Below are 25,257 nucleotides of genomic sequence, written 5' to 3' on the forward strand. Positions count from 1 at the left end.
AATAATATACAGAAAGAAAAAAAATATCTATGTATGAGTGAATCAAACAGTTTTCTATTATAAACGCAAGCGATCTTCAAGTTCCGGAACGAGTATTTCTATTACAAACCGGTTTTGTTATGTAGTCTGTAGTTACCGAAGTACTAGCTTGTCTAACTATTTACTTAGATTTCGCACGCTGTAATATTTTAAACTAATTATCGTCCGCATCTTCGTTCGATTTTTAGGATTCGGTTGTCAGATATTTGGTATAAAGAAGTAAGTCTCTGTTATTGGAGTTCGCGTTTTGCTTCATAATAAATTTTATTCAATTTGGTTCTGTGGTCTCTAAAGACCAACAGATAGACAAAGCTACTTTCACATTTGTAACATTATCTTATACAACGTTGCTGAAAAATGCCAACCATTCTAATCCCAAAATTTTACAATTGTTATAAGTTTGTTATTCTATTTGTTACATTTAAATGTCTCAAGTATTTTTAGTACATTTTCTACATCGCACAAACACTCAGTGGAACCAACGTACTCATATCTTAAGCAAGCCCCCCGGTGTTGCAGATCCATGGGCGGTGGTAATCACCTTCCATCAGATCAACCTTCTGCTCGTTTGCCACATATAACAAAACCAATTATGAAATTCTGTATACCTACATGTTTTTACATTTTTTACATTTGTACCAGTATTCTTTAGGGGTCTAATTACGTAAAGGCAAAAAGGAAAATGATGGTCATAGCGCTCGCACCGGCGCGGCGGCCCAATCGCGTGGGATTTCATCGAACTCCATCCATATGACGAGAATATAATGATGCCATGATATAAAAAATGATTTTCGATCAAATATTTTGTCATTATCATCTCCCGGTCTAATAGTGTACCTAATACTTGTCCTCGCCCTCACAAGGCGTAAGGCCGCGGGCCACAACTAGTCTTATATAAAGGCCATGTCTCAAATGACAGAAATGCGAAATCCTTACACGCGATAGTGATGTAACAAATAGCTTATTATATAATTCTTTATTCAAACATACAGTACGACACAACTTAGACGTAGCATCGGCAAAATTCGTAAAACCTATCACATCCGAATTAAGGACGCTATCACAAATTATCAATATTTGTTTCTTATGTGAATATGTTCTTTACACAAATGTAATGACTTGTAATATCATATGTAGGTCATATATTCACCAATTAGATACTTTGATTTACATGCATTTGCTTTCTCGGGTAGAATTGAGGTGAGAATCTATAGCGACGAATAGCGTCGAATGAGAGTTTCTATTGGGTGTGTAAAACGGCATATATCGGTTTTATTGAATTTGCCGATGCTACATCTAAGTTATGTCGTACTATACGTGTTTAATTATAGTATTGCTCACGGCCTTTTCTTCTTCATGTATGATAATGTTGCCATGCCAGTGACATGCGCAAATGTCATTAGGACGCATATTAAAAGCGACTTAGTATGTAAATTCCGACAAATTACGACAATATGATGATGGAATTTAATTAGATGTTTGAAGCGACTCTAGCTAGCTGGAAATATTTGATTGCGATATAATCATTGAACGTTTTGTAGGTCAGAGAAATTGTTGCTTTTTAATTTTGATTCGTTAATGCGTCATTGGACGTTGAAATATATGTTGCATCACAGCAACATATGTTTCTAATCCTTGAAAAGTAGAAAATCGTAAACATGAAACAAAAAACAACAACATCCTGTAAATTTCCCATTGGGAGGATAAGGCCTCTTACCCCTATGAGAATAAGGTTTCGAACTTATTCCACCACGATATTCCTATGCGAGTTGGTGTAATACATATGTGGCACACTTTCTAAGAAATTAGACACATGCAGGTTTTCTCAATCAGTGGTGCTTGTCAGGATTTGACCCCGCAATCATCGGTTAAAATGCACAAACCACTGGGCCATCTAGACTCAAACATGAAGCATAATGAGAAAATATTTTATTGACACAGTGCAGACAAATAACTGCATAATTTGTTTTAGAATTTCGAAAGCCTTTTACAATTTATTACAACATTTCGACTAGCAAAATTCGTTGATTGATATTTCTAGTACTAGGTCAAATAGATTCAAGATCTATCCGTACTAGCTACAGTTGCGGTCTCAATCAATTTTCAACGGCAGATTTCACGCAACAGTTTACCATTATTCACTCTATTTCGAACTTCTTATTAAGTAATTATATTAAATAGAGTTAGCCAAGAACGCGTGAATCGAAAATTGCGGCTTTGAATCCGAGTATAACGATTTTCATGTACTTAATTGATGTTTAGTCGATGTATGTATACCTTCGTAATAATGCTATGCTAATAATGGTGCCATCATCACAGGACTGATTGAGCTGAGATGGCCCAGTGGTTAGAACGCGTGCATCTTAACCGATGATTTCGCGTACAAACCCAGGCAAGCACCACTATATGTTTGTGCTTAATTTGTGTTTATTCATGTCGTGCTCGACGGTGAAGGAAAACGTCGCGTCGTGAGGAAACCTGCATTAGTCTAATTTTATCGAAATTTTATATGTGTATGCCAAACCCTCTCCTGAATGGGAGAGGAGGTCTTAGCCCAGCAGTGGGAAATTTACAGGCTGTTACTTTTTACTTTTACTTTACATCACATGACACTAATTATTGTAAAGAACAGAATTGTAAATCTGTTTATTTATTAAGAGCAATATTGTGAGTTCCTTACAAAATCAAAATCGAAATAAACTTTATTCAAGTAGGTTTTACAAGCACTTTTGAATCATCATTTTACAATTAAGTGAAGCTACCACCGGTGCGGAAAGTAGTTTTTATCGAGAAGAACCCCCAAGAAACTCAGTAGTTACTATTTTTCAACATTTAAAAAATACAGTCATGTGAGTTAACAGTAACAGTCATGTTAGTTACTCTTTTATTAAGGCAAATAGTAGTTTTATTTTCAAAATTATTTTTATTGTAATATTAATACTCTAAGTATATAATATAATATAATAAATACTCTAAGTATAATTATATGTAAGTATGTAACTTAGTAACAAATAGGTTCCATTTAATGTTGCTAACATTAGTAACCTCAGGCTCTGTCATTTATATCACGTGTAATAATAAAATACATACAATTTTGTTGAGCAGTAATTATATTGAAATAAAGTAAAATCTAATAAAAACGTAAAGTTAAGAAACAACAGCCTATAAATTTCCCACTGCTGGCCTCCTCTCCCATTAAAAAATGTTTTGAAAGGATATTTGTTGGAAATTAATTAAAATTTGTTCTAATCATTCGTCACATGTTCTATACATGTATGAAGATATAATATACATTTGTTTTATTTTATATCAAATAAGTCAAACAACAGCCTGTAAATTCCCACTGCTGGGTTAAAGGCCTCCTCTCCCTTCGAGGAGAAGGTTTGGAACATATTCCACCACGCTGTTCCAATGCCGGTTGGTGAATTACACATGTGGCAGAATTTCTATGAAATTTGTCACATGCAGGTTTCCTCACGATGTTTTCCTTCATCGCTGAGCACGAGATGAATTCTAAAGATAAATTAAGCACATGAATCAGCGGTGTTTGCCTGGGTTTGAACCTGCAATCATCGGTTAAGATGCACACGTTCTAACCACTGGCCCATCTCGACTCGACATTTATTTTATATAAAACAGTAAAACCTCATTTATCCGAAACCTAAATTATCCGAACCTTAACTATCCGAATGTTAGCGCGTCGCATCCGTCGATCAATTAAGAAATGACGATTTTATAAAAAAAATAATATAACAACAGAATTCGATTCGATGTGTTCAATATAACATTGTCTTGTATTTTATATTTTAATATGTATGTCATGTTTTAATTGACTGTACTGTTTTATATGAAATGGTTTTCTTTTTGTTTGACCTTGTCCCAAAGTACCCATACTTCAATCATCCGAATTAGGTCGGATTATTTCGGATAATCGAGGCTCTTCTGTACATAGATTCCTCACCTGTATACACTGACTACCTAACGCCTTAAACGCTAGAGTAAATGATGAGCGAATTCTATATCGAAATAGAGGTACAAAATTCTTACTTCTAAGTATAGCATTCGATAGAAATTCTAGTAAGTGATGTAATTATTGAATCAATCTATATTTAAATCTAGGCAAACCACATATTTAAGGTAACAATCCAACGTGGTACATAACGTACCGCAGTCGTAGCCCGCGGTTGTATTATAATTAACGTATAAAGGAGGCAGATTGATGTATTTCAACAAATCACAAGTGTGAGGTTGCCAAGGCCCTTATATCGTGCCAAGCTGTGTTTGCGATGGAGTTTGATGAATATTGTAAATCAATCTATTGTGATTTAAATGCCGAAGGTATGCATATAATTAAAAAACGGTGCGTATGTATGTACGCGCGTGAGAAGTTTAAATTCTTTGCAGTAATTAAAAATTTCGAGTGTCTTGACAGTTAATTAGCGGTTTAGTGAGCAGCTTCGTCGTGTAGATTGCACGTCAGTCCTCTTTGCATATCATAAGAATGACTTTCATCATACTTTTGATAAATATAATATTATACAAATCATCTACTGAATTTAGACAATTGGTGTCAATAGTCAGGCAGGCTTTTAAACTTGTGAGATATAAAATATGTAATATCGAATATCAAAATTACAATCATTAAAACATTAAAGATGATGATTGTCATTTTTCTATTTGGAAATCAAAACCGAATTCGAATATCAGACTCACGATGTAGATGTAGATAACACATGAAGATGTCGGTCTGATCGATTTGGGTCTCGGCGATCTCATAAGAAACCAGACGTCAACGCAGGACATATAATAGATCCCAAAGAAAACCAAACAACTACGCAGCACATATAACATAACATTAGTGCACAAGTTTGTGTGCAAACACATGTGTACTATCTGATCCTTACTTTCATAATAAAATCCCAGCACTTTCAACACGACCTTAAAGAGTACAGACCCAAATATACCTGAGACCAATAACTTTACCTGCTTTCTGAGGTACGGTAGTATATACACTTCTAACTTTCAGATTCCAGACCGCTACTAAGAATGTTTCGACTGAAAATCCACAATACTTATATATTTTTATGAGTCCGACCTTGGGCTTTTAACCCAGGAATATTGGATCTGAGGCCTTATATTTAGCTACTAGAGCGACGAGGCCGAGTTGAGATAACACATACAGCAGCCACGCTTTTATGATAATACAATGTTAATGAACGCTCGCTTAGTTAATTTTTATGAATATTCTTGACCTATTTCGTAACATCTAATTATATTTTTAATGCTGTAATAACGATGACATATCTTTACTTAGTAACTTATTTAGGAACTGTGTACATATAGTTTAAAAGTAAGTAAAAAAAGGTAAAGTTGTATTAAACCGAATACCACTAGAAAAGTTTAAAAAAGGGACTTAAACAAAAACGATTTAATTTGTAGTATTTGAAACGAGCTTAAAATAGGATTTATGCGATTTGTCTGTAGCTTCACTATATCACACAACATACAGTTTATGATTTTGATTTAAATATATTTATTTTTAATACACGATTCCATTTAACTACTTCAATATACAGCCGAAGTTCCAATAATAACTTCACCAACATTAAATAAACGTTTTTTTTTTGTGAATTCACAATAAATATCACATTCAAGATCTCGAAAAATGATATCGCGACAATTTAATGTAGATAGTGTTTTTTTTTTCATATACATCTTTCCACTCCCAAACGCGCTAAACTATTATTTACAAAATATCTTAGTATATTTATATTTTTTGCTGACTGTACTCCTTACTCATGTTAATTTAGTGTAGAGACAGCAACAAAATACAAAATAAATTATATTAGATAAGATTATTTATGTCTTGCTGTTACTAAATTTCTACTATTCTTAAGTAAAGTTATTTATTTTATTTAAATCCTTATCGGATGCGGTGTTCAATATTCTCATTTTATTTTACTTATTTATAAGTTTGTATATGTATACAAATATTATAAGTTGTTAAACAAAATAAAGGAAAACATTTCGTCGATAATTTATCATGGAGGGGGGGATGTCGTGACTAAATAGACCATATTAATACAGGGGCTTCTAAGATGGCGTGACGTCAATAGTTAGGATAGCTCGATAGCCAATTACACGAAACATAAAGATGTCATGTTGTCAAGATGAAGCAATTTAAAATGTAATAAAGTGATCGTCTTCCTTCAAGGGCTTTACATAATAACGATAATGAGAAGTTCACCCATCTGACGGGCACGTAGGTGTTGCCATATATTACAAAAACATTTACAAGAATTTATTTAAATACATTGACACTTTCAAAGTTATATTTATTTATTTTGTTGTTTTTTTTTCATTGTTACAAAATGTTGGACGTTCTGCCCACAGTAATAAAACGGGCATTTATTACATACGATACGATATCTTCGAATAAAATTGTTTTATAGAATTAAAGTATATGAATGCTCTTATAAGCTTTTGCTTTCTGTCGCTCTCGCCTTTAGTCAATGCCACGACATAGGAATTTTTAATTAAAATTGTTATATTATATTGATATACAAACATGTAATACCACTTAGAAAAAACTAATCAAATCAAGTGTGAAACCTTAGCTTTTCATAGAAGAATTATATATGATTGAAATGAAATACAGTACATATTTTACGAATACATATATACTTATTTTATTAATAGAATGTGACTGGTCCTATATGCCTTAAAGCGGTTCATCGCAGATTCAAACCTTATTATATAAAATATAAGTAGACATTTGTTAGAGAACAATTCATCAAAACCCAGCAAAATTATCTATGAATAAATGTAATCATATGCGAAAATGAAGTCAGTTAAGCTGAGATGCAATAAGATCGATTTTTCTTTCTTTCAAAACCAAATATATTTAATTAAATTTTAATTAAATATACTATTTCCAGTAATCTATAAAATTTTATAAAAAATATTATACCAGTGTGGACGCTTTAAAAACTAACGATCGTTAATATATTACTGAATGTTAAAAAAGTTTTCGTCCTTAAAAATGTTGTGTCAAAAACTGTCATCATATACGAGTATATTTTTTTATTGCTGTGTGGAAGCATCTTTAATCCTTAAAATCTTACTTTTATTATCGTGCCAACTTCTAAAACAAATTTATAAAATAAATGAATAAAATTTTAGCAAAAAGAAAAACCAACTTCAAACAAAACACTATTTTAAAACAAATAAAAATGCACTAAAAAGTAATAAAAATAATTGCATATTTAACATATTTTTAGAGCCCTCCTAAGTAAAATGTAATGAAAAATATTAGACTACTTAAAATTCGATTTACGATTATATAACGTAGTTATAGTTATTGTTATATTTGGAACCGGTGTCTTTCTTAAGCAATTCTCAATTGATTCCTTCATTTTTAAAATATTTGTATTGATTATGTCTTGATTTTAGCTCGCAAGACCCAATTATTAACTCATTGATATTCAGTCAGCACAAACGATTTTTAATTATGCATTTTTGACAAACAATTATATTTGTGACATTTAAAAATTAAAATTAATATATTTTTTAATCAGCGTACTGCTCATTATCTCGTAATCATATCGTATCGTTAAGTGTCTGTTTCGTTAATTGAAAGCAAACTACGACATTACTCTGTGGGTGTAACACTATAACTCGTACAAAATATCAAAAGCTATAATAATAATTTGTTTAATTTTATTCACGTCTATAATCTTAATTATTAATTTTTGAGTATTAATAAATTTACGGACTAATGTAAGATATTCAGATCATTTTTTTATACAGCAATATTTTCAAGAATCTTGCGCAAGTCGCCTTGCGCTGGCGCCGAATGTACACGTACAGTGGGCCGTAGCAGTTAAAGAATTAAGATATAATAAAAATTAATTGTATTTTTGTGTCTGAACGCGTTAATTTTGTACATTTAGAAACCAATGCGTGGCCGATTGTACATTTAAATATTTACAGCGGTTTTATGTGATTCGATTTTTTTTTTATAATTTTATTATCTCGCACCCAATTTTATAGCTGTGAATGTCGCCATCGCTAATATATGGAAAGTTTTGAACATTCATGGTGGTATATTTTGATTTATTTTGTATATAAATTAACAAGCGAAAAATTGTTTTCCGTAAACTTGATTGTATGGTAATTAGTCTAAATTATTTTCTATAATTTCAGTCCAATCGGTTGTGTGAAGCTGGTTTTAATTTCAAAAAATAAAACGCCACTTTTTGTGAATGCATAAGCCATAAAGCCATATCTATATCTATAGGTACATATAATAAAATTGGAGTGTCTGTTTGTAATATTAAAATAGCCCTTTTTTACTCAATGTACATGTTTATGTACACGGTACAAATACCAAAATAATATTTTATATAATTCATGTCTAACTGTCTGTTTGTTCCGGCTAATCTCAGGAACGGATGGACCGATTTTGACGGGAAATTCACTGGCAGATAACTGATATAATAAGGAGTAAATAAGTAGGCTACAATATATTTTTTTATTAAATTCAAAGGGATACAAGGTCACGCTCACAGCCAGTATTACATACAATAGCACACAATACCACAGATTATAAACAATCTTAGAATATGTATATATAGAGTGCCACACTACAAAAGAACTAAATCAAACGAGCTGGCTTTATTATCTTTGTATGCGTGACAGTTAAGCTTGACAATTGAAAAACGTGATACTATTCTACTTGTGTTTGTGTACTTAGTGGCCAACTGTTAGCCACTATTATTTTTGACGATGTCTTACCCTTAATAGTATAATTAGACATATAAGTAATCAAAGTTCGAATAACCTATAGTCAAGATACATACAGTATTAGCGAACCGACCCGGCTTTGCACGGGTGCTATGCTGATATTAAAAATGAGTTTATTTACCACATCACCTTATAATCTCTAAAATTATCAGTGTTTCTCCATTATATTGTGCATATATTGTACAAATAAACCTGTCTCTTATATCAATCTATCTATTAAAAAAACCACATCAAAATCCGCTATGTAATTTTAAAGATCTAAGCATACATAGGGATAGATAGCGGTTTAGCGACTATGTTTTATACTATGTAATGATGATATTTACTTAATTATCTATCCTTTGGTTACATATGTAATAAATATAGTATAATATATGTGATCAAATGTTACTATGACTATGTTTGATTATAAGAAGGTCGCATTCAATATAACTATTGGGCAACTTAACTGATGCGTAGTGGATATTTAGAAATAACTCGCAATTAAACAAATTTAGATTAAATTAATGATTTTTTAATGACATTGATACGAAAAATTAATAATGTTTCCTAACGATTTTGGTCACGGTGGTAATACTCAATGGGGAATATACAATTGCCTAAATACCTATTAAGGATTTTAAACCCGATGATTGCGGGTTCAAACCCAGGCAAGCACCACTGAATATTAATGTGCTTAATTTAATTTGTGTTTATGGCATGCAACCTGCATGTCTCTAATTTCATAAAAATTCTGCCACATGTGTATTCCGCCAACCCGCATTGTAGCAGTGTGGTGGAATGTTCCAAACCTCCTCAAAGAGAGATGAGGCCTTAGCCCAGCAGTGGGAAATTTACAGGCTGTTGTTGTTGTGTTTATTTTTATTCTCGTGGTAAATATCGCGTTTTAAATACTTAAACATTACACACACACACAACAGCCCGTAAATTCCCACTGCTGGGCTAAAGGCTTCCTCTCCCTTTGAGGAGAAGGTTTGGAACATATTCCACCACGCTGTTCCAATGCGGGTTGGTGGAATGCACATGTGGCAGAATTTCTATGAAATTTGTCACATGCAAGTTTCCTCACGATGTTTTCCTTCACCGCTGAGCACGAGATGAATTATAAAGACAAATTAAGCACATGAAACAGCGGTGCTTGCCTGGGTTTGAACCCGCAATCATCGGTTAAGATGCACGCGTTCTAACCACTGGGCCATCTCGACTCTTAAACATTACATTACCTTAGATTATAGATTATAACTTCTCTGTATTAAATACACAACATACTCTGTTTATACATCGAGATGATTTTGTATACCTAAGATTGCCATGACCATATTATATTGTAGATTTATACCTTGGTTCTTCAGTAAACTTATTATGACTTTTCAATTCTTTGATAAATCATCGACGTTTAAACTCATACATTACCGACGTTCGTATTTTAATTAAATTTCAATACGAGAAACCCTTTAACGTTTCGCAATCACGACTACAATGCATCGTGATCTTCTAAATTGGTCATTTTACGTTGAAATAAACCTTGGCTTTACTACACGATGACTTATACTACTATAACAAATACATAAATATGTCAAGAGAAAAAAATATAATGGTTTTGTAATGAGACTTGCATTTTTAACCTTTAAAAAATTCTATTTAAGTAATTTATATATAGTTTAGGTTATTGTATTGAAATGGTCATAGGAAGTAAACAGTTTTTAATGATGGGATTATCGTAATTACATTACACCTGGCTTTATTTAATAATAATTGTCGTTTCTTTATCGTGCTACACTTGGCAAATATTTTGCATTTATCTATCGCAGATATGCTTATGTGCCTTATTAGAAATTCTATTTTTTTGTAGATGATAAAATAGCTTGGAATGAATATCTGTAGACTACATTACATACATATATAATTGTATTTAACTAATATGATTGTGTTTTTTAAATGTTGAAAAAGAGTAACTACTGAGTTTCTTGCCAGTTCTTCTCGGTAGAATCAACTTTCCGAACTGGTCATAGCTTCACTTAATTGTTAAATGACGATTCAAAAGTGCTTGTAAAAGCCCACTTGAATGAAGTTTATTTTGAATTTATTTTGATTTTGAACACCATCCAGTATTTAGATGGTTGAAAAAATGTTAACGGAATAATAAAAAGAAGGAAATTCTTATTAGGACACGACACAACTAGAAAAAGAATGAAAAGCATAAAAAATTTAAAAAAAAACGAAAACCAACTAAAATAGAAAACATATTTACTAATTATAAGTACTCACTTAATCTACAAAAAAAAAACAACAACAAAACAATGAAAGTTAACGTGTCCTAAAGGTACCATTCATCTTTCAAATCGGGTTCCAAGAACCCAACGTTGATTTTCAATGGTACCCTGTGTGGTTGTGACAATATATTGGTTATTGTAACAAACTTTAAGGAGATCCAAATGATATATCTCATTTCTATTATGTTTCAGGCAACAAGCGCTTTATTTACTCTGGACGGCGCTCGTGGAGAAGAACTAACGAGAAGATTAGCACGCGGGGAGCGCAGGAGGAGGAGGTGTCGAGCGATTCTAGCGATTTTAGCGCTTTTGCTGCTTCTTGCCGCCGTCGGAGCAGTCGAACTGCTGCTATCTAGAGGACAACGAGTTTTCGGCGCAGTGCTTCGCTGATATTCGCTTTATTCTTCTGGTAATTCATAAAAATGTTGATATAACTTTGGAAAAATTTTAAGTCTCGATATAGCTGAATTAGTATTCATACGATTATATTTTATCGAATCGAAACAATTTTTTCTATGGATTTATTGATTACAAAGATTATATATGGGAAATATTAATATTTCTTTATCAGCTAGTTTCAGCTGACTGAGTATATACTACAGTGATTACCAGTCACCTGATTAGCCACTCGGGATATAGATACTCAGCTTGGTAATTCTTGATACTTTTTAATACTTAAATAATTTTAAAGAATCACTGTTTTTAATTGCAGAAATATTAATTGAAGCGCCAAGTTTTAGTAGTCCAAGCTAATACGAATTCAAACTGGGCGGGGTAAACTTTACATTTTTCTAATAAAATAGTTCAGACTAACCCAGAAAAGAAAACTCTGTCGTAAATGGTCTTAAATCAACGAAGAGTAGACACAACTTAGATGTAGCATCGGCAAATTCAATAAAACCGATTACCGCCGATTTATACAACAAATAGAAAAAAGCTCTCTTAAGATAGGCGCACACCGAGGCGGGCCGCAACGCATAACAAAAAATTCTCCTGAATCAGTTTCATACATTTTGTATGGGCTATCGCACACCTCAGGCTGGCCGCAGCGGGCCGCATCGCAGCGCATTGGCGCATCACTAGCCAGGCGTATTTTTGCGGCGATGTTATGCGTTGCAATGCGGCTGTCTCAGTGTGCGTTAGCAGTTACTTATTTTTTCAAAACTGGGCGTAATGTTTCAAGAAGCTCAGAATATTTTTCATATGTCATTCTAATATATTGAAAAAACTTTCTTTCATCTTCTAATAAATCTTTAAAAAGGGAGTGAAATTCGACATACACATTTCTCTTCTTGCAAATTTCGTGTACCCTTATCCTACGTTTTCTTTCTATTTTCTTTTTCATCTCTTCGTTAAACAGCATATTGAATAAAAAAAGCTCTTCGTCAGAACTATCCACCTTCTTAGATTGCCAAAACCTGACTGATTATAAGATATTGGGTTGCGGTGCGGCCCGATGCGCCTGCTATATGCTTTGGCGCAATTTTGCAAAGCGATGCGTTGAGGCCCGCCGCGGCTATAGTTTGCGCGAACCTTATCGCGCCATTCGACGCTATACGTCGCTATAGATTCTCGCGTCAGTGTCGTGTAAAATTGACGAATACATCAGGTCATATGATATTACAAGTTATTACGTTATTACGTTATTTACGTTACCGTAAAGATTATATTCACATAGGAAATAAATATTGATAATTTGGGATAGCGTGCTTAATTCGGATGTGATCGGTTATACGAATTTTGCCGATACTACATCTAAGTTGTGTCGTACTTTACAATGATATGCAATTTTGACGCGTCCATCCTTTAAATACTGTATTTATTATTGTCAATTTTGCGTAACTTTCTGACATTTCACGACGACTACGTGTTTGCATGTTCTTACATTATATCGATGATAATAAAACCCAAGTTTCAAATACATAATATTTTATTGTTCTGTAACAGACGTGTTTATTTGTTTTTGGTTCAAATAAGGTTTCATATACTATTTGTATATATTATGAGTATATAACTAGTTAAGGCTTGGAAATCATTTTAGTTTTTAATAAATATTTATGTGATAAAAGGTTCGTAAGTAATTCGTAAATTTAATTGGTATGTTTTTTTCTATTATTTGAAGGAACGGTCCTCGCTCTTAAGAATTTCCTAAAATGTTCAATTTATTATGCCATTTATTTTAGAATTGTTTAATAATAAGATTTTTAATGTGTATAATCAAATTATTTTTCGTTTTTTAAATCAGACGAAGGAATTATATTCTGTGTATTTCTTGTACTATTAAGCTTTATAATACATAAGAAGCATATTGTGTATGTGTATGTGTATTTTTAGTATTTAACGTTTGTTTATACTATAAATTTTGGTTTATTGAATTCACATATAATATGTATTTTAATATAGCCATACTTATATTTAGATTTAAGTTATATTTTGTGTGATATGAAATACTTTAGAAATAAAATTATAAAATAAGCAATGCATATATAATTATAAATTCGTAATATTAAAATGCATAAGATTTGTGTTATTTTTAGGTTAAAATTTGTTTCTTTTTTTTTTAATAATTGTCGTATAACGATTAAAGAGAAAATCTAGCAGCGATCAGCAGTTGGCCAATGACGATTTTGTAGATTTTTGTTTATTGTGATTTAAGTGGTGTGAGCGCAGCTTTACAAAGTACTAATCTTCCGTTCCTATAACGATGACAGTGTCGTGTTGTGTTCTGTGCCGAAAAATGGAATGTTAAACAGCACAGTAAACAAAATCGTATTGCTTTATAATTATGTTATTGTTAGAAATCAAATTGAAACCACCTTAATGCATATTCATCATTCATTAAATGTATTTATTGAACTTTAAAGACACGCGTAGTAATAAAATTGAGAATTTTTTCAATGATTTTCAGCAAATGGGCCACCTCATTGTAAGTGCGCACCACAGCCCCTTAAAATACCATAGACTTGCACAAAGCCTAAACTGCCAATAAATAGATTTTTATCAAATTGTATACTATATTTGTATGTACTTAGATTATGTAATAAGTTACCAACTTAATTGTATTCTACCACATTTATATACATCTTTGAATTAGGTTTTTAATTATGTTATAATTATATTATAAAAATATACTAAAAGCTACCCGTCCCGGCTTCACACGGGTACAATCTAAAAGTGATACAGAAACTGTATATATATTGAAGGACAAATACAAAAATTGTTTTTTTTTTTTTAGTTTGAAATAATATGTGTGTATTATACGTGTAAACCTCCTTGGATCATTTTTTATTGATGAAACTCGCAATCACAATCCGTTGCGTAGTTTAAGGTTTAAGCTTACAGATAAACAAAAAAGTTAATATTTTAATATTGTATCAATCAATAGCAATTTGTAATAACTTTTATTATGTAATTAGTTATATTTTAACGATAAGATCTCAAGATATTTAATTTGGAATCACAAATAATTGTATTCAATACCCAGTTTAGGTTTTATGTTTATATTAATAGTATATTTAATGTGTATATCATGATTATACTACGCCTATTATCAATGACACAAACATTTTGGTGTATGCGTGTGTCAAAAATGTATATTTAAGGAAAAAGCGTGTATCACTTTTGAAGCGTCTATCAAATAGAAAACGTGTCATATATCTCGGTGACTCGAGTCGCTTTTAGTCGATTAATTTTAGAATCGAAATCGATTATAAATCGAAATTAAACTAATGCGTCATATATCCCGGTGACTCGAGTTTAGTGGATTGATTTTAGAAATAAAATCGATTACAAATCGGAATCACAAATTCATTGAATTAATGTTAACTGTATTCCCACTATTGTTTATTAAATTTATTTGTCTTTGCAACAAAATCTATTAACTAAAATTGAATCTTAATCAATTATTAGACGAACAATAAACTAACACGTTTATAGCTTAGGTACATATATAGTACATGCGCCATATTAAATTATATTGGTAATAAACTTCATTTGGGACGTTAAATGGAACAAACGCAAACCCTTTCTTTACGGCGTAATAAGTTAAAAAAATATGTGATGGTATTTAATACATTTGAATTACCATTTAAGATGTGATTGACGCTTATAGTCAGTTATTAAAAAATATAAAATATTTTGTTTTGTTATATAAGAATTAGTTAAAATTTTATGGCTGTAGATATTCTAAAGGTAACTTACGAATTTGCACAGAGTGCATTATTTTATGTAGATAAAAAAATATATTATATTAAAATGTGTTTCATTTATCCCAGCCCAGAAATACGTGAAATTATATTTCTAAATCAAACAATCATACAATAATAGTATATATATACTCTTCAACATAAAGTTATATTTTGATTATCTGTTGCTTTTTTTAATATAATTTGAAGCGAGTAATTGAACGATGTATGAGCTGAGATGGCCCAGCGGTTAAAACTCGTGTAACCCATGCAAGCACCACTGAATTTTCATGCTTATTGTGTGCTCGGCGGTGAAAGAAAACATCGTGAGGAAACCTATGTACATGTATCTAATTTCATAGAAATTCTGCCACCTGTGTATTCCACCAATCCGCATTTGAACATGCGTGGTGGAATATGTTCCAGGCCTTCTCTTCAAAAGGAGAAGAGGTCTTAGGCCCAGCAGTGGAAATTTACAGGCTGTTGTTTTTGTTGTTGATTGAATGTATCGAACGGTTCAGTTGAAAATCGAATGGTAAAATAAATAAACACAAGAATAATTAATCAGGAATCGATCTGTAATAATTGCATTGTCGTAGAAAATACGTTGAAAATGCTTGATATGCTTGACGGCGTAAATTCAACGATCCATCATTCAGTATACAGGTTCCTGAGTGGTCGGTAATGCATCAACTTCCCTTATATTGCATTCCATGAGTAACGGTGCCCAGTGACCACATACCATCAAGAAGTTCTGCCTGATTTGATTGGAGATATAGTTGTCTTTGCGTAAACACAGAAATACTTAACTCTCATTATCTGATTGGATGGTCATCAAGATATCAAATGTTCTATTGTGTTATGTTTTCCAAGGTTGCATTGCTCGTGATTTTACCTACGTTTCGAGATACATGAGTTACACTGACAAATTTCAAACGTTATGATGTAACCGTAAATACTTTAAAAAACGACAAGTTACGTGTTCATCTGTTGTGCTATTGAAACCTAAAAAATTGCAGCGTTTTAAGATACTTTAGGATATATATACTAACAGTTACTAATAATATAAACTTACAGTTCCATAAACTATAGCGATATCCTACTGTGTGAAATAACGATAACCCTTTTATATATAATAGTACGTGGAAATAAACAATTGCGTTTCAAAATTTGAGATATATTTAATAAAACATAATAATTTGAAGTCGTGTCATATATATCATGTTCATATCACAATATTTATAGTATTTAATGCAGTTATAATTATTAAAACATTTACTTAAGTCATCAAAATTATCATGGTTATGTCTACAATATTATTATTATACAAGGAAATTGAACACAGATAAAAATAAAGTTAAATAAAATACAGTCAATATTTATATGCAATGTCATATCTAAAAGTAAAAAACAAAAGTATCAAATTTAATCATATTGATAACATTACTGTCATACATCACGTATCGTACGACACAACTTACATATAGTATCGGAAAATTTAATAAAACTGATTACAGCCAATTTACAAAACCAATAGAAATAGATATCGCGCCATTCGACGCTATTCGCCGCTATAGATTCTCGAGTCAGTTCAACCCGAGAGAGCAAGTATATTACGACACAACTTAGATGTAACATCGGCAAAATTCGTAAAACCAATCACATCCAAATTGAGTGCGCTATCCCAAATTATCAAAATTTATTTCTGATGCGAAAATGATATTTACACAAACGTAATAACTTGTAATATCATATGACCTAATATATTCGTCAATTTGACGCGTCGATTTACATGCACTTGCTTTCTCTGACGCGTGCATCTATAGCGACCAATAGCGTCGAAAGGCGCGATAGGGAGCTATTTGTATGGGTTGTGTAAATCGGCAGTAATCGGTTTTATTTTTATTCCATTGCATTTTCCGATGCTACATCTAATTTGTGTCGTACTATACGTGTAAATCGACGTGTCAAATTGACATAGATCATATTCACATGAGAAATAAATATTGATAATTTGGAATAACGTATTACGAATTTGCAGATGCTACATCTAAGTTGTGTCGTACTATAGGTACATGTCTATGGCGCGTGATATCACTTCAATCGTCCGCGTATAGAACTCCATCGATTCTTTGGTCCATTTCATTCATCGGAACTTCATCAAACACTTGACATTTGAACGCAACCGCTATTATCTAGAAAACAGAAAAATCATATATAGCCTATCTGTAGCATACAGATATACAATAACAAATTAATCAGTAATAGATGAATATTTTACATGAATAAATATTATGGTTGAACGAAAAATATGTGAAGTCACTGTAAAAAAGGGGCATAAATCTTAGCGTCAATAGTTATTTTAAATGTTTTAGTAAATGGTCTATTATTATATACTATATGTTACCTCAGATTTTATTCATCTGTCCTCGCGAATAAAATGTATTATATATTCGGTGATATAAATATGTATAGTATAATATTTAGTTTATCAAGTGTAGCGTACTGGTGCCCCCCGGCGTAGGTCCCAGCCGCTCAACTAACCTTAGGAACAGATTCATTTGCTCTAAGGTTTGCCAGGAACTTGTCATAATATCCACCGCCGTGGCCCACTCGACCACCGTTCTTCGTAAACGCTACTCCTGGAGCAATAATTAAATCTAATCCTGTGGAACAAAATCGAATCAGAATCCTATACATATTTTTTGATACTGATCTATTCTATGTATGTCAGATACTATAAAAAGATCGTGCTTATAGACGAGGGGGTCCATACAATAACATAATAGTTAGTTTCATTTATATTCATTTATTTGTACATATTGATAGCCGGCCATATTACTGGACGGTTAGAGAGCGGCGCTCTGGCGCTGGATGGGTAAGAAAATCAGTCAATTGTTTTCGACAAACTCCAATTGATTAATTTAATTTAAAAGAAATTTAATATTTTTTCCCAATGTAGACTGTATGTAACTATATAATATGTAACTGACTTTCAGATTACAATAAATTATCCTACTTTTTCCATTAAAACGCGGTTGGGACCTTTTTTAAAAAATGAAATTCAGTTTTCAACGAACGATATTAATACTACCATTTTCTAAGGCGTCTTCTCTTTGCATGTCCTTGGAATGTTGAGCTATTCCATATTTTGTCAATGGCATGCTGGCCTCATCCCCAGCTTCCAACCTCAGCATCTTCATCTTGCCCCCAGCGTACTGCGGCACAAAGGCTGCCGCGCCTCTAGCCTTGATGTGAGCGATTATTGGCATCGTGTTGATTTCTTGATCCGTGCTCATGAATATTGCTATCCTTTTCGCTGATTTGTAGTGCGGATGGTTTATTACCTGGAGAAAGTATCAGAATACACCATTAGTGTTATACAGTAGAAGAAAATTGAGATCATATTTGCAATGGCGTCGTAAGGTATGGGCGGTGTGGTTTAAAACCATTGGCGTTAGCAGTAACAATAACGTGTTTATTTTTTGTTGTGTTGTGTTTATTTATGTTTTTTTAATTACGTCAAAAGCTTTTGTAAAATAATTTTAAGCAGATTGATTATGATTAAATGATAATTCTAAATAGTAAATTATTAAGTATTGCGTATTTAATTGTTACTACTCTGGAATTGTTTGTGTAACATCTTGCTATGTGAACCTATCGATAAATGATAACCTTGGTACGAGATGTGACTGTATTTATTTATGTAAATAATAAACCGATTCAGAATTTAAGCATGTTTGTAAACATTATTAGAAATATAAAATCTAAAAGGCAGGAAATGAGTAATTAAAATATTAAAAATTAAAAGTTGATTAAGAACTAATTATGCACAGCGGGTAAATCAAAAGGCTTTTAAAATATTAAAGTTGAAGCAAGTGAAACGAATACAAAGTTGGAATAGGAATGCTAATTCCCGGTAGTGTATAATTAACAATTAGTTGATACGCCATAATTAATTAATCGAGTTTTTTTACGGTATAGGTGGGCGGACGAGCATATGAGCCACCTGATAGTAAGTGGTCACTATCACCCATAGACAATGAAGCTGTAAGAAATATTAACTATTCCTTACATCGTCAATGTGGCAACCTTGGGAACTAAGATGCTATGTCCCTTGTGCCTATAACACTGGCTCATTCACCCTTCAAACCGGAACACAATAATACCGAGTACTGTTATTTGGCGGTAGAATAACTGATGACTGAGTGGTACCTACCCAGACGGGCTTGTACAATGCCCTACCACCAAGAAATAGAATAGAAGCACTTTTGACGAATTAACAAAATATAAAAGAGAACGAGTAGTTTTTCACTATTGTATTGTTGCATTTTTTTTAGTAGTCGCTACAATGTGCACGAAGCTTTATAATATTGATATTAAATATGTAACATGTAACCTAACCTTATCATAAACGATTTCTGACTCTCTTCTCTTCTCCTCTTCCGTGAGAGCCGCTATACGAGCCGCCACTTGTTCTCTTATGAGCATCTTCGCTGGATCCGGTGTTCGGCTCATTTTGATTGATGTACTGAAAATAAGCATTAATTATTATTAACCGCGAAAGGAACATACGTATAACTTAAAGCTGAAAAGGATTAGTAAGCTGAAGTGGCAGTGGGCTGGCCATATTTGTTGCAGAACCGATAACCGTTGGGGAAAACGTGTTCTAGAGTGGAGACCGCGTCTCGGCAAACGTATTGTAGGACGTCCTCAGGCACGGTGGAGTGACGATATACGCAAGGCGGTGGGCAGGAGTTGGATGCGAGTAGCCGGAGAAAGACCACAGTGGCGTGCACTTGGAGAGGCCTATGTCCAGCAGTGGACAAAAACGGGTTGTTGATGATGATGATGAAATAGAAAAACTTCTTATCTCTAAACGTATTTGTTAATAAATATATTGATTCTTGCATTATATCGATTAAAACAAAAAGGATAATTAAAGAAAGGAGAGAGACTATAACATTTAATTTGAAGAAATATATTGACACCAATTCGTATTGCGAAAGCCGAACTGGCTAATTAATATCATCAGTGTTTATAAGATAATAGCGAGAATTATTGAGGTGGAATATTTTACGACATTTGTGTGTCAATTACTCGCAGATAAATTTAAAAAAAACAGTAGCAGTGTGTTGTTGTATAATAATGAAGCCGGTGCGGCTTAGTTAAATTCATGAAAACAATTAAACATTACGTCAGATTAGTAAGAAATAGTCCCCAGCATACTTATATTTGCAATTTTCATAATTATGTACAAAGATTGTAATTCATTGTTGTATGAATATCTTTTTATGAATACAATTTCTTATCTTTTAACGTTAGACAGATAAAATATAGATAGTATAAAGAACATTGATTATTTGTTTCGGAAATACATGGCGAGTTGGAAGATATGTTCTTTATATCTCATTTGGTTAGAGTACCATGTGGATGTGCCGTTGCCACTTAACTATCATAAATATCAATCATCAAATCAAATAAAAATAAACTTTATTCAAGTGGGCTTTACAAGAACTTTTGAATCGTCATTTTACAATTAAGTAAAGCTACCACCGGTTCGGAAAGTAGATTCTACCGAAAAGAACCGTCAGTAGTCACTCTTTTCAACCGACTTCAAAAAGGAGGAGGTTATCAATTCGTCTGTATTTATTTTTTATGTTTGTTACCTCATAACTTTTCACTGGGTGGACCGCTTTTGATAAATTTTTTTTTACTGTTTTTTACCCTTACACCTCTCAAAGTCGGTGCCAACATTGCTAATATAGGTACATAATACATAACACATACATAAAAAAACTAAATCGTTTTTTTGTTGTATAGATTACACCATTAGACAAACCTTACTATCGATACAAATTAAATGATTTCAATATAGGAATTTATTAACTTTGTTAGCACCGACTTCAAAAGGTGATTAAAAAGTCGTAAATTGGATATGGATGTAACTGATTATTTTTTTCTTTTTAGTTCATTTTTGAAGGCGGTTTTTTTTTATTTATAAAAATTTATTTATTGCTTTTCAGTGTTGTTTTGTTATTTATAATTACAATTGGTAGTGTTTGTCATTCACATTATTCATCGCCAATTAGACAACACCATTTTTCCCGATGCAATGCCGTTAATCATTGAGGAGTTCTCCTGGTAGTCCACCACCAGCTAGACTTCATCATAGGCATGTTTACTAACATCAATTGCTTGACGACTATCTTAAAGAAATAGAACTAAACCCGTAAAATAGTTACTTACTAATAGGTTCTGATTACCAGTTGTGGTCTTCATCATCAGTTCCACTTCATCAAATGTCACTTTTCGTGAGCATATGACCAAGGCACTTTGAATAAAACCGAAATCACTATAGGTGTGCCTATAAAATTTGAGGAGTTCCCTCGATTTCTCCAGGATCCCATCATCAGATCCTGATCTCCTGACAATGGGACCACCTGTAAAACATGCCCTTTCAAACAAAAAAAGAATTGTCAAAATCGGCCCAGCCATCTTCGAGTAATTCGGTAACATACATAAAAAAAAAAAAAAAAAAAAAAGGCCCCGACGAATTGAGAACCTCCTCCTTTTTTTGAAGTCGGTTAAAAAATAACTAGGCTTTGTTATTGGTCAATTAGATTTACTCAGTGTTACTTTGTGTCAGATATAGATATATTATATTCTACCTTCAAATAGTATTATTTGTTATTGTTGTGTTCCTGTTTGACGAGTAAGTGAGTCAGTTTAACTACAGGCACAAGGGACATAACATCTGTTTCTATTTACGCTTTGGTGATCTAAGGGTAAAAAACAGTAAAAAACCACCCACCCAGTGAAAAGTTATGAGGTAACAAACATAAAAAATAAATACAGACGAATTGATAACCTCCTCCTTTTTGAAGTCGGTTGAAAAGAGTGACTACTGACGGTTCTTTTCGGTAGAATCTACTTTCCGAACCGGTGGTAGCTTTACTTAATTGTAAAATGACGATTCAAAAGTTCTTGTAAAGCCCACTTGAATAAAGTTTATTTTTATTTGATTTGATGATTGATATTTATGATAGTTAAGTGGCAACGGCACATCCACATGGTACTCTAACCAAATGAGATATAAAGAACATATCTTCCAACTCGCCATGTATTTCCGAAACAAATAATCAATGTTCTTTATACTATCTATATTTTATCTGTCTAACGTTAAAAGATAAGAAATTGTATTCATAAAAAGATATTCATACAATAATGAATTACAATCTTTGTACATAATTATGAAAATTGCAAATATAAATATGCTGGGGACTATTTCTTACTAATCTGACGTAATGTTTAATTGTTTTCATGAATTTAACGAAGCCGCTTCATTATTTAACTTTATCTATTTAAACTAAAAAATACTTTACAATAAACTGAAAAATAATTGCAAGAAGAAAATTTACTATTATTTCAGCTGATACAAGTGAAAAAGATGCAAAAAGACGTATTTTAAACAAGTATAACGGTTCCAATAACTATACTATACTATAAATGCATAGTTTAAAAATACCACTCATAGATGGCGTCGCAAACGAGAATTTAATAACGAACTCTTAATAATTGTAGGTAAAATTCAATTTAATATGTAGATAACAACCTATGTTTAACGATAATTATATACTTCACAAATAAAAACTTACCAGTAAAAAGAGACAAGATGCTTCACCCACATTCAAGCACAGACTAATATAAGTTATTTTGTTTACACAAGATAGAGTATCTTGTTATCGCGTTCGCTTGACAAGTTCACGTTGACATACTTTAATTTGTTATACGGCTTTAACAGCGCCATCTAGTATCGCATTGCGTTACTTCGTAGTAAATCTACACATGAGTACAATAATTTTCACGTTGTGTTTTAGAATTTCCACAATAGATGGCAGTTATACATGTTATATTATTAGTCCATTTGGCAGTGATATATATTTCTATTTTTTGTAATATCTTAAAATTAGCTTATCTCAGTTTAAGTTTACACTTTTTAATTTGCATTTTGTAAGGAATTTCAAAGTTTTTATGCTTTTATTAATTGCGTTTAATGAATACTCTGATGCGAGATCCGGTAGAGCTACTTCTTTTTAAATTTTGACTATCTAGCGAAGTCAGTCCATAAAGAAAAACTTCTTTATGTTATGGTATGGTTGTGTTTCGGTAGGAAGAGTGAGTGAGCCAGTGTAACTTCACGACATAAGGGACATTATATCTTAGCTCCTTATGTTAGTTGCGCATTGTGATTATGTTTAATATCTAAGAAGATTGACGATGGAAGCCACTTAATATCAGATGGCCGATTTATCAGTCAGCGTACCTGCATCATAAGAAGACCACACACCTAAAGAGGGATCCAGATTTGTGAAAAATGTTTCTTAAAATTCAATGATGTAAACGACACACAAAGTCAACAGGATATTGATTTAATCCATTCGAATTCAATAGTTCGAAGAGCTTCGTTTACAATTCGCGATTATATTTCATAATTATTTACTTTAATCTGTACCCGCCTTTTTAATTTACAGCTTGAGAAAAACAACAACAGCTTGTAAATTTCCCATTGCTTTGCTAAGGCCTCCTCTACCTTTGAGGAAAGGGTTTGGAATTTATTCCACCACGCTGTTCTAATGCGGGTTGGTGGAATACACATGTGACAGAATTTCAATGAAATTAGGCACATGCAGGTTTACCCACCATGTGTTCCTTCACCGCCGAGCTCGAGATGAATTATAAACACAAATTAAGCACATCAAAAATCAGCGGTGCTTGCCTAGGTTTGAACCCGCAATCATCAGTTAAGATGCACGCGTTCTAACCACTGGGCCATCACGGCTCTAGCTAACGCTAAAGCTGTAAAGTATCAAGGCGTTTTTATAGTCTTCATAATGTTTGCAGACTCGCAGTTAAATTTTCATACGGCACTCCTTACATCAAAATTCACGCGAGTGTCTTCTTCCAACTTCCAAGCAGATGGCTACAATGTTACACCACAATTATGTTAATTACTCATGAAAGAAATTATACTATTTCTCTTACATATAGGAATAACATATAGGAATAATAACAACACTATCGTGATGCCGATTTACCATTAAAAATATCAATCAAAGTATGATATTTCACTAATTAGTTGAAATGTAAAAATGATATTAAAAACCTTTTGTGCAAAATTTTATCCTTTCTGTGTTTTATATTTTCAATTAAAACTTCCTAGTTCTGTAAGTAATTAAATATTTTTATGATTTATTAAAACTCGTTAAAAAAGGTGGCTTAATAACATTGTTAGGCTAATTAACGAAGTTTTCAACTCAATAATAACACAAAAAAGGTTTATTATTTTAACGCAACCTTTTAATTTGCGGTTCCTGGCAAAGGTTTAAGAACTTTCTCGATTAATTAAATCGTTTATTGCTTAGGTAAGAATCCTTATAAATATTTGTGTTAGCTAAACTTTCTGAAAATATTAGTAAATTTGCTATTTATGACATTCCAATTATTAGCTATTTGTTTGAGTATTCTTTTGGCAGGTTTGTTGCAAAATCAGTTACCTCCTTGTGGTGCAGCCTGAGCATGATGATCTTCAGGGTGGCTTCAGGCATGGAAAACGACTCACGTTTCGTTATGTCATACGGAATCGCTCAAGAACTTTTTGACTTGGGAATTGAACACGGGACCTCGGAATGACTTACCAGTGAAAAAAATTTTACGGTCGTGTAATGTGTGCCGGTGTTCACACTATGCGACGGTAAAATCATCATTATGGACATGTATTCATTTTATATAACAACAGCCTGTAAATTCCCACTGCTGGGCTAAAGGCCTCCTCTCCCTTTGAGGAGAAGGTTTGGAACATATTCCACCACGCTGTTCCAATGCGGGTTAGTGGAATACACATTTGGCAGAATTTCTATGAAATTTGTCACATGCAGGTTTCCTCGCGATGTTTT

General features: G+C 32.6%; 2 protein-coding genes across 3 annotated transcripts in view; one reads left to right on the top strand and one right to left on the bottom strand.

The window, feature by feature from the left end:
* Window positions 1-11,634, top strand: part of LOC124537391 — a 79,850-nt gene extending 68,216 nt beyond the window's left edge. For both annotated transcript variants that reach the window (XM_047114225.1, XM_047114224.1), the window contains exon 6: window positions 11,310-11,634. In XM_047114225.1, the coding sequence (XP_046970181.1) occupies window positions 11,310-11,507 (198 nt within the window). In that variant the 3' untranslated portion in view covers window positions 11,508-11,634. The remainder of the gene's footprint in view (window positions 1-11,309) is intronic.
* A 5,702-nt stretch (window positions 11,635-17,336) lies between these two features.
* Window positions 17,337-23,065, bottom strand: LOC124537316 (5-formyltetrahydrofolate cyclo-ligase). Its single transcript, XM_047114132.1, has 5 exons — window positions 22,960-23,065; window positions 19,706-19,832; window positions 18,396-18,648; window positions 17,846-17,967; window positions 17,337-17,496 (listed from the first exon to the last, which is right to left on the bottom strand). The coding sequence occupies exons 1-5, from the start codon at window positions 22,989-22,991 to the stop codon at window positions 17,401-17,403; spliced, it is 630 nt and encodes a 209-aa protein (XP_046970088.1). The 5' UTR covers window positions 22,992-23,065; the 3' UTR covers window positions 17,337-17,400.
* Between the last annotated feature and the right edge of the window lie 2,192 nt (window positions 23,066-25,257).

Source organism: Vanessa cardui, chromosome 18, assembly GCF_905220365.1.
Source record: "Vanessa cardui chromosome 18, ilVanCard2.1, whole genome shotgun sequence".
NCBI classification, from domain to species: Eukaryota; Metazoa; Arthropoda; class Insecta; order Lepidoptera; family Nymphalidae; genus Vanessa; species Vanessa cardui.

Bases quoted from the DNA above. Each gene is read 5' to 3' on its own strand.
- LOC124537316 (XM_047114132.1), bottom strand. From the start codon at position 22,991: ATGTGGGTGAAGCATCTTGTCTCTTTTTACTG. The intron at 19,833-22,959 runs GTAAGTTTTTAT...GCTTATTTTCAG, and splicing joins CATCTTGTCTCTTTTTACTG to TACATCAATCAAAATGAGCC. The intron at 17,968-18,395 runs GTAGTATTAATA...TTTGTTCCACAG, and splicing joins AGAAGACGCCTTAGAAAATG to GATTAGATTTAATTATTGCT.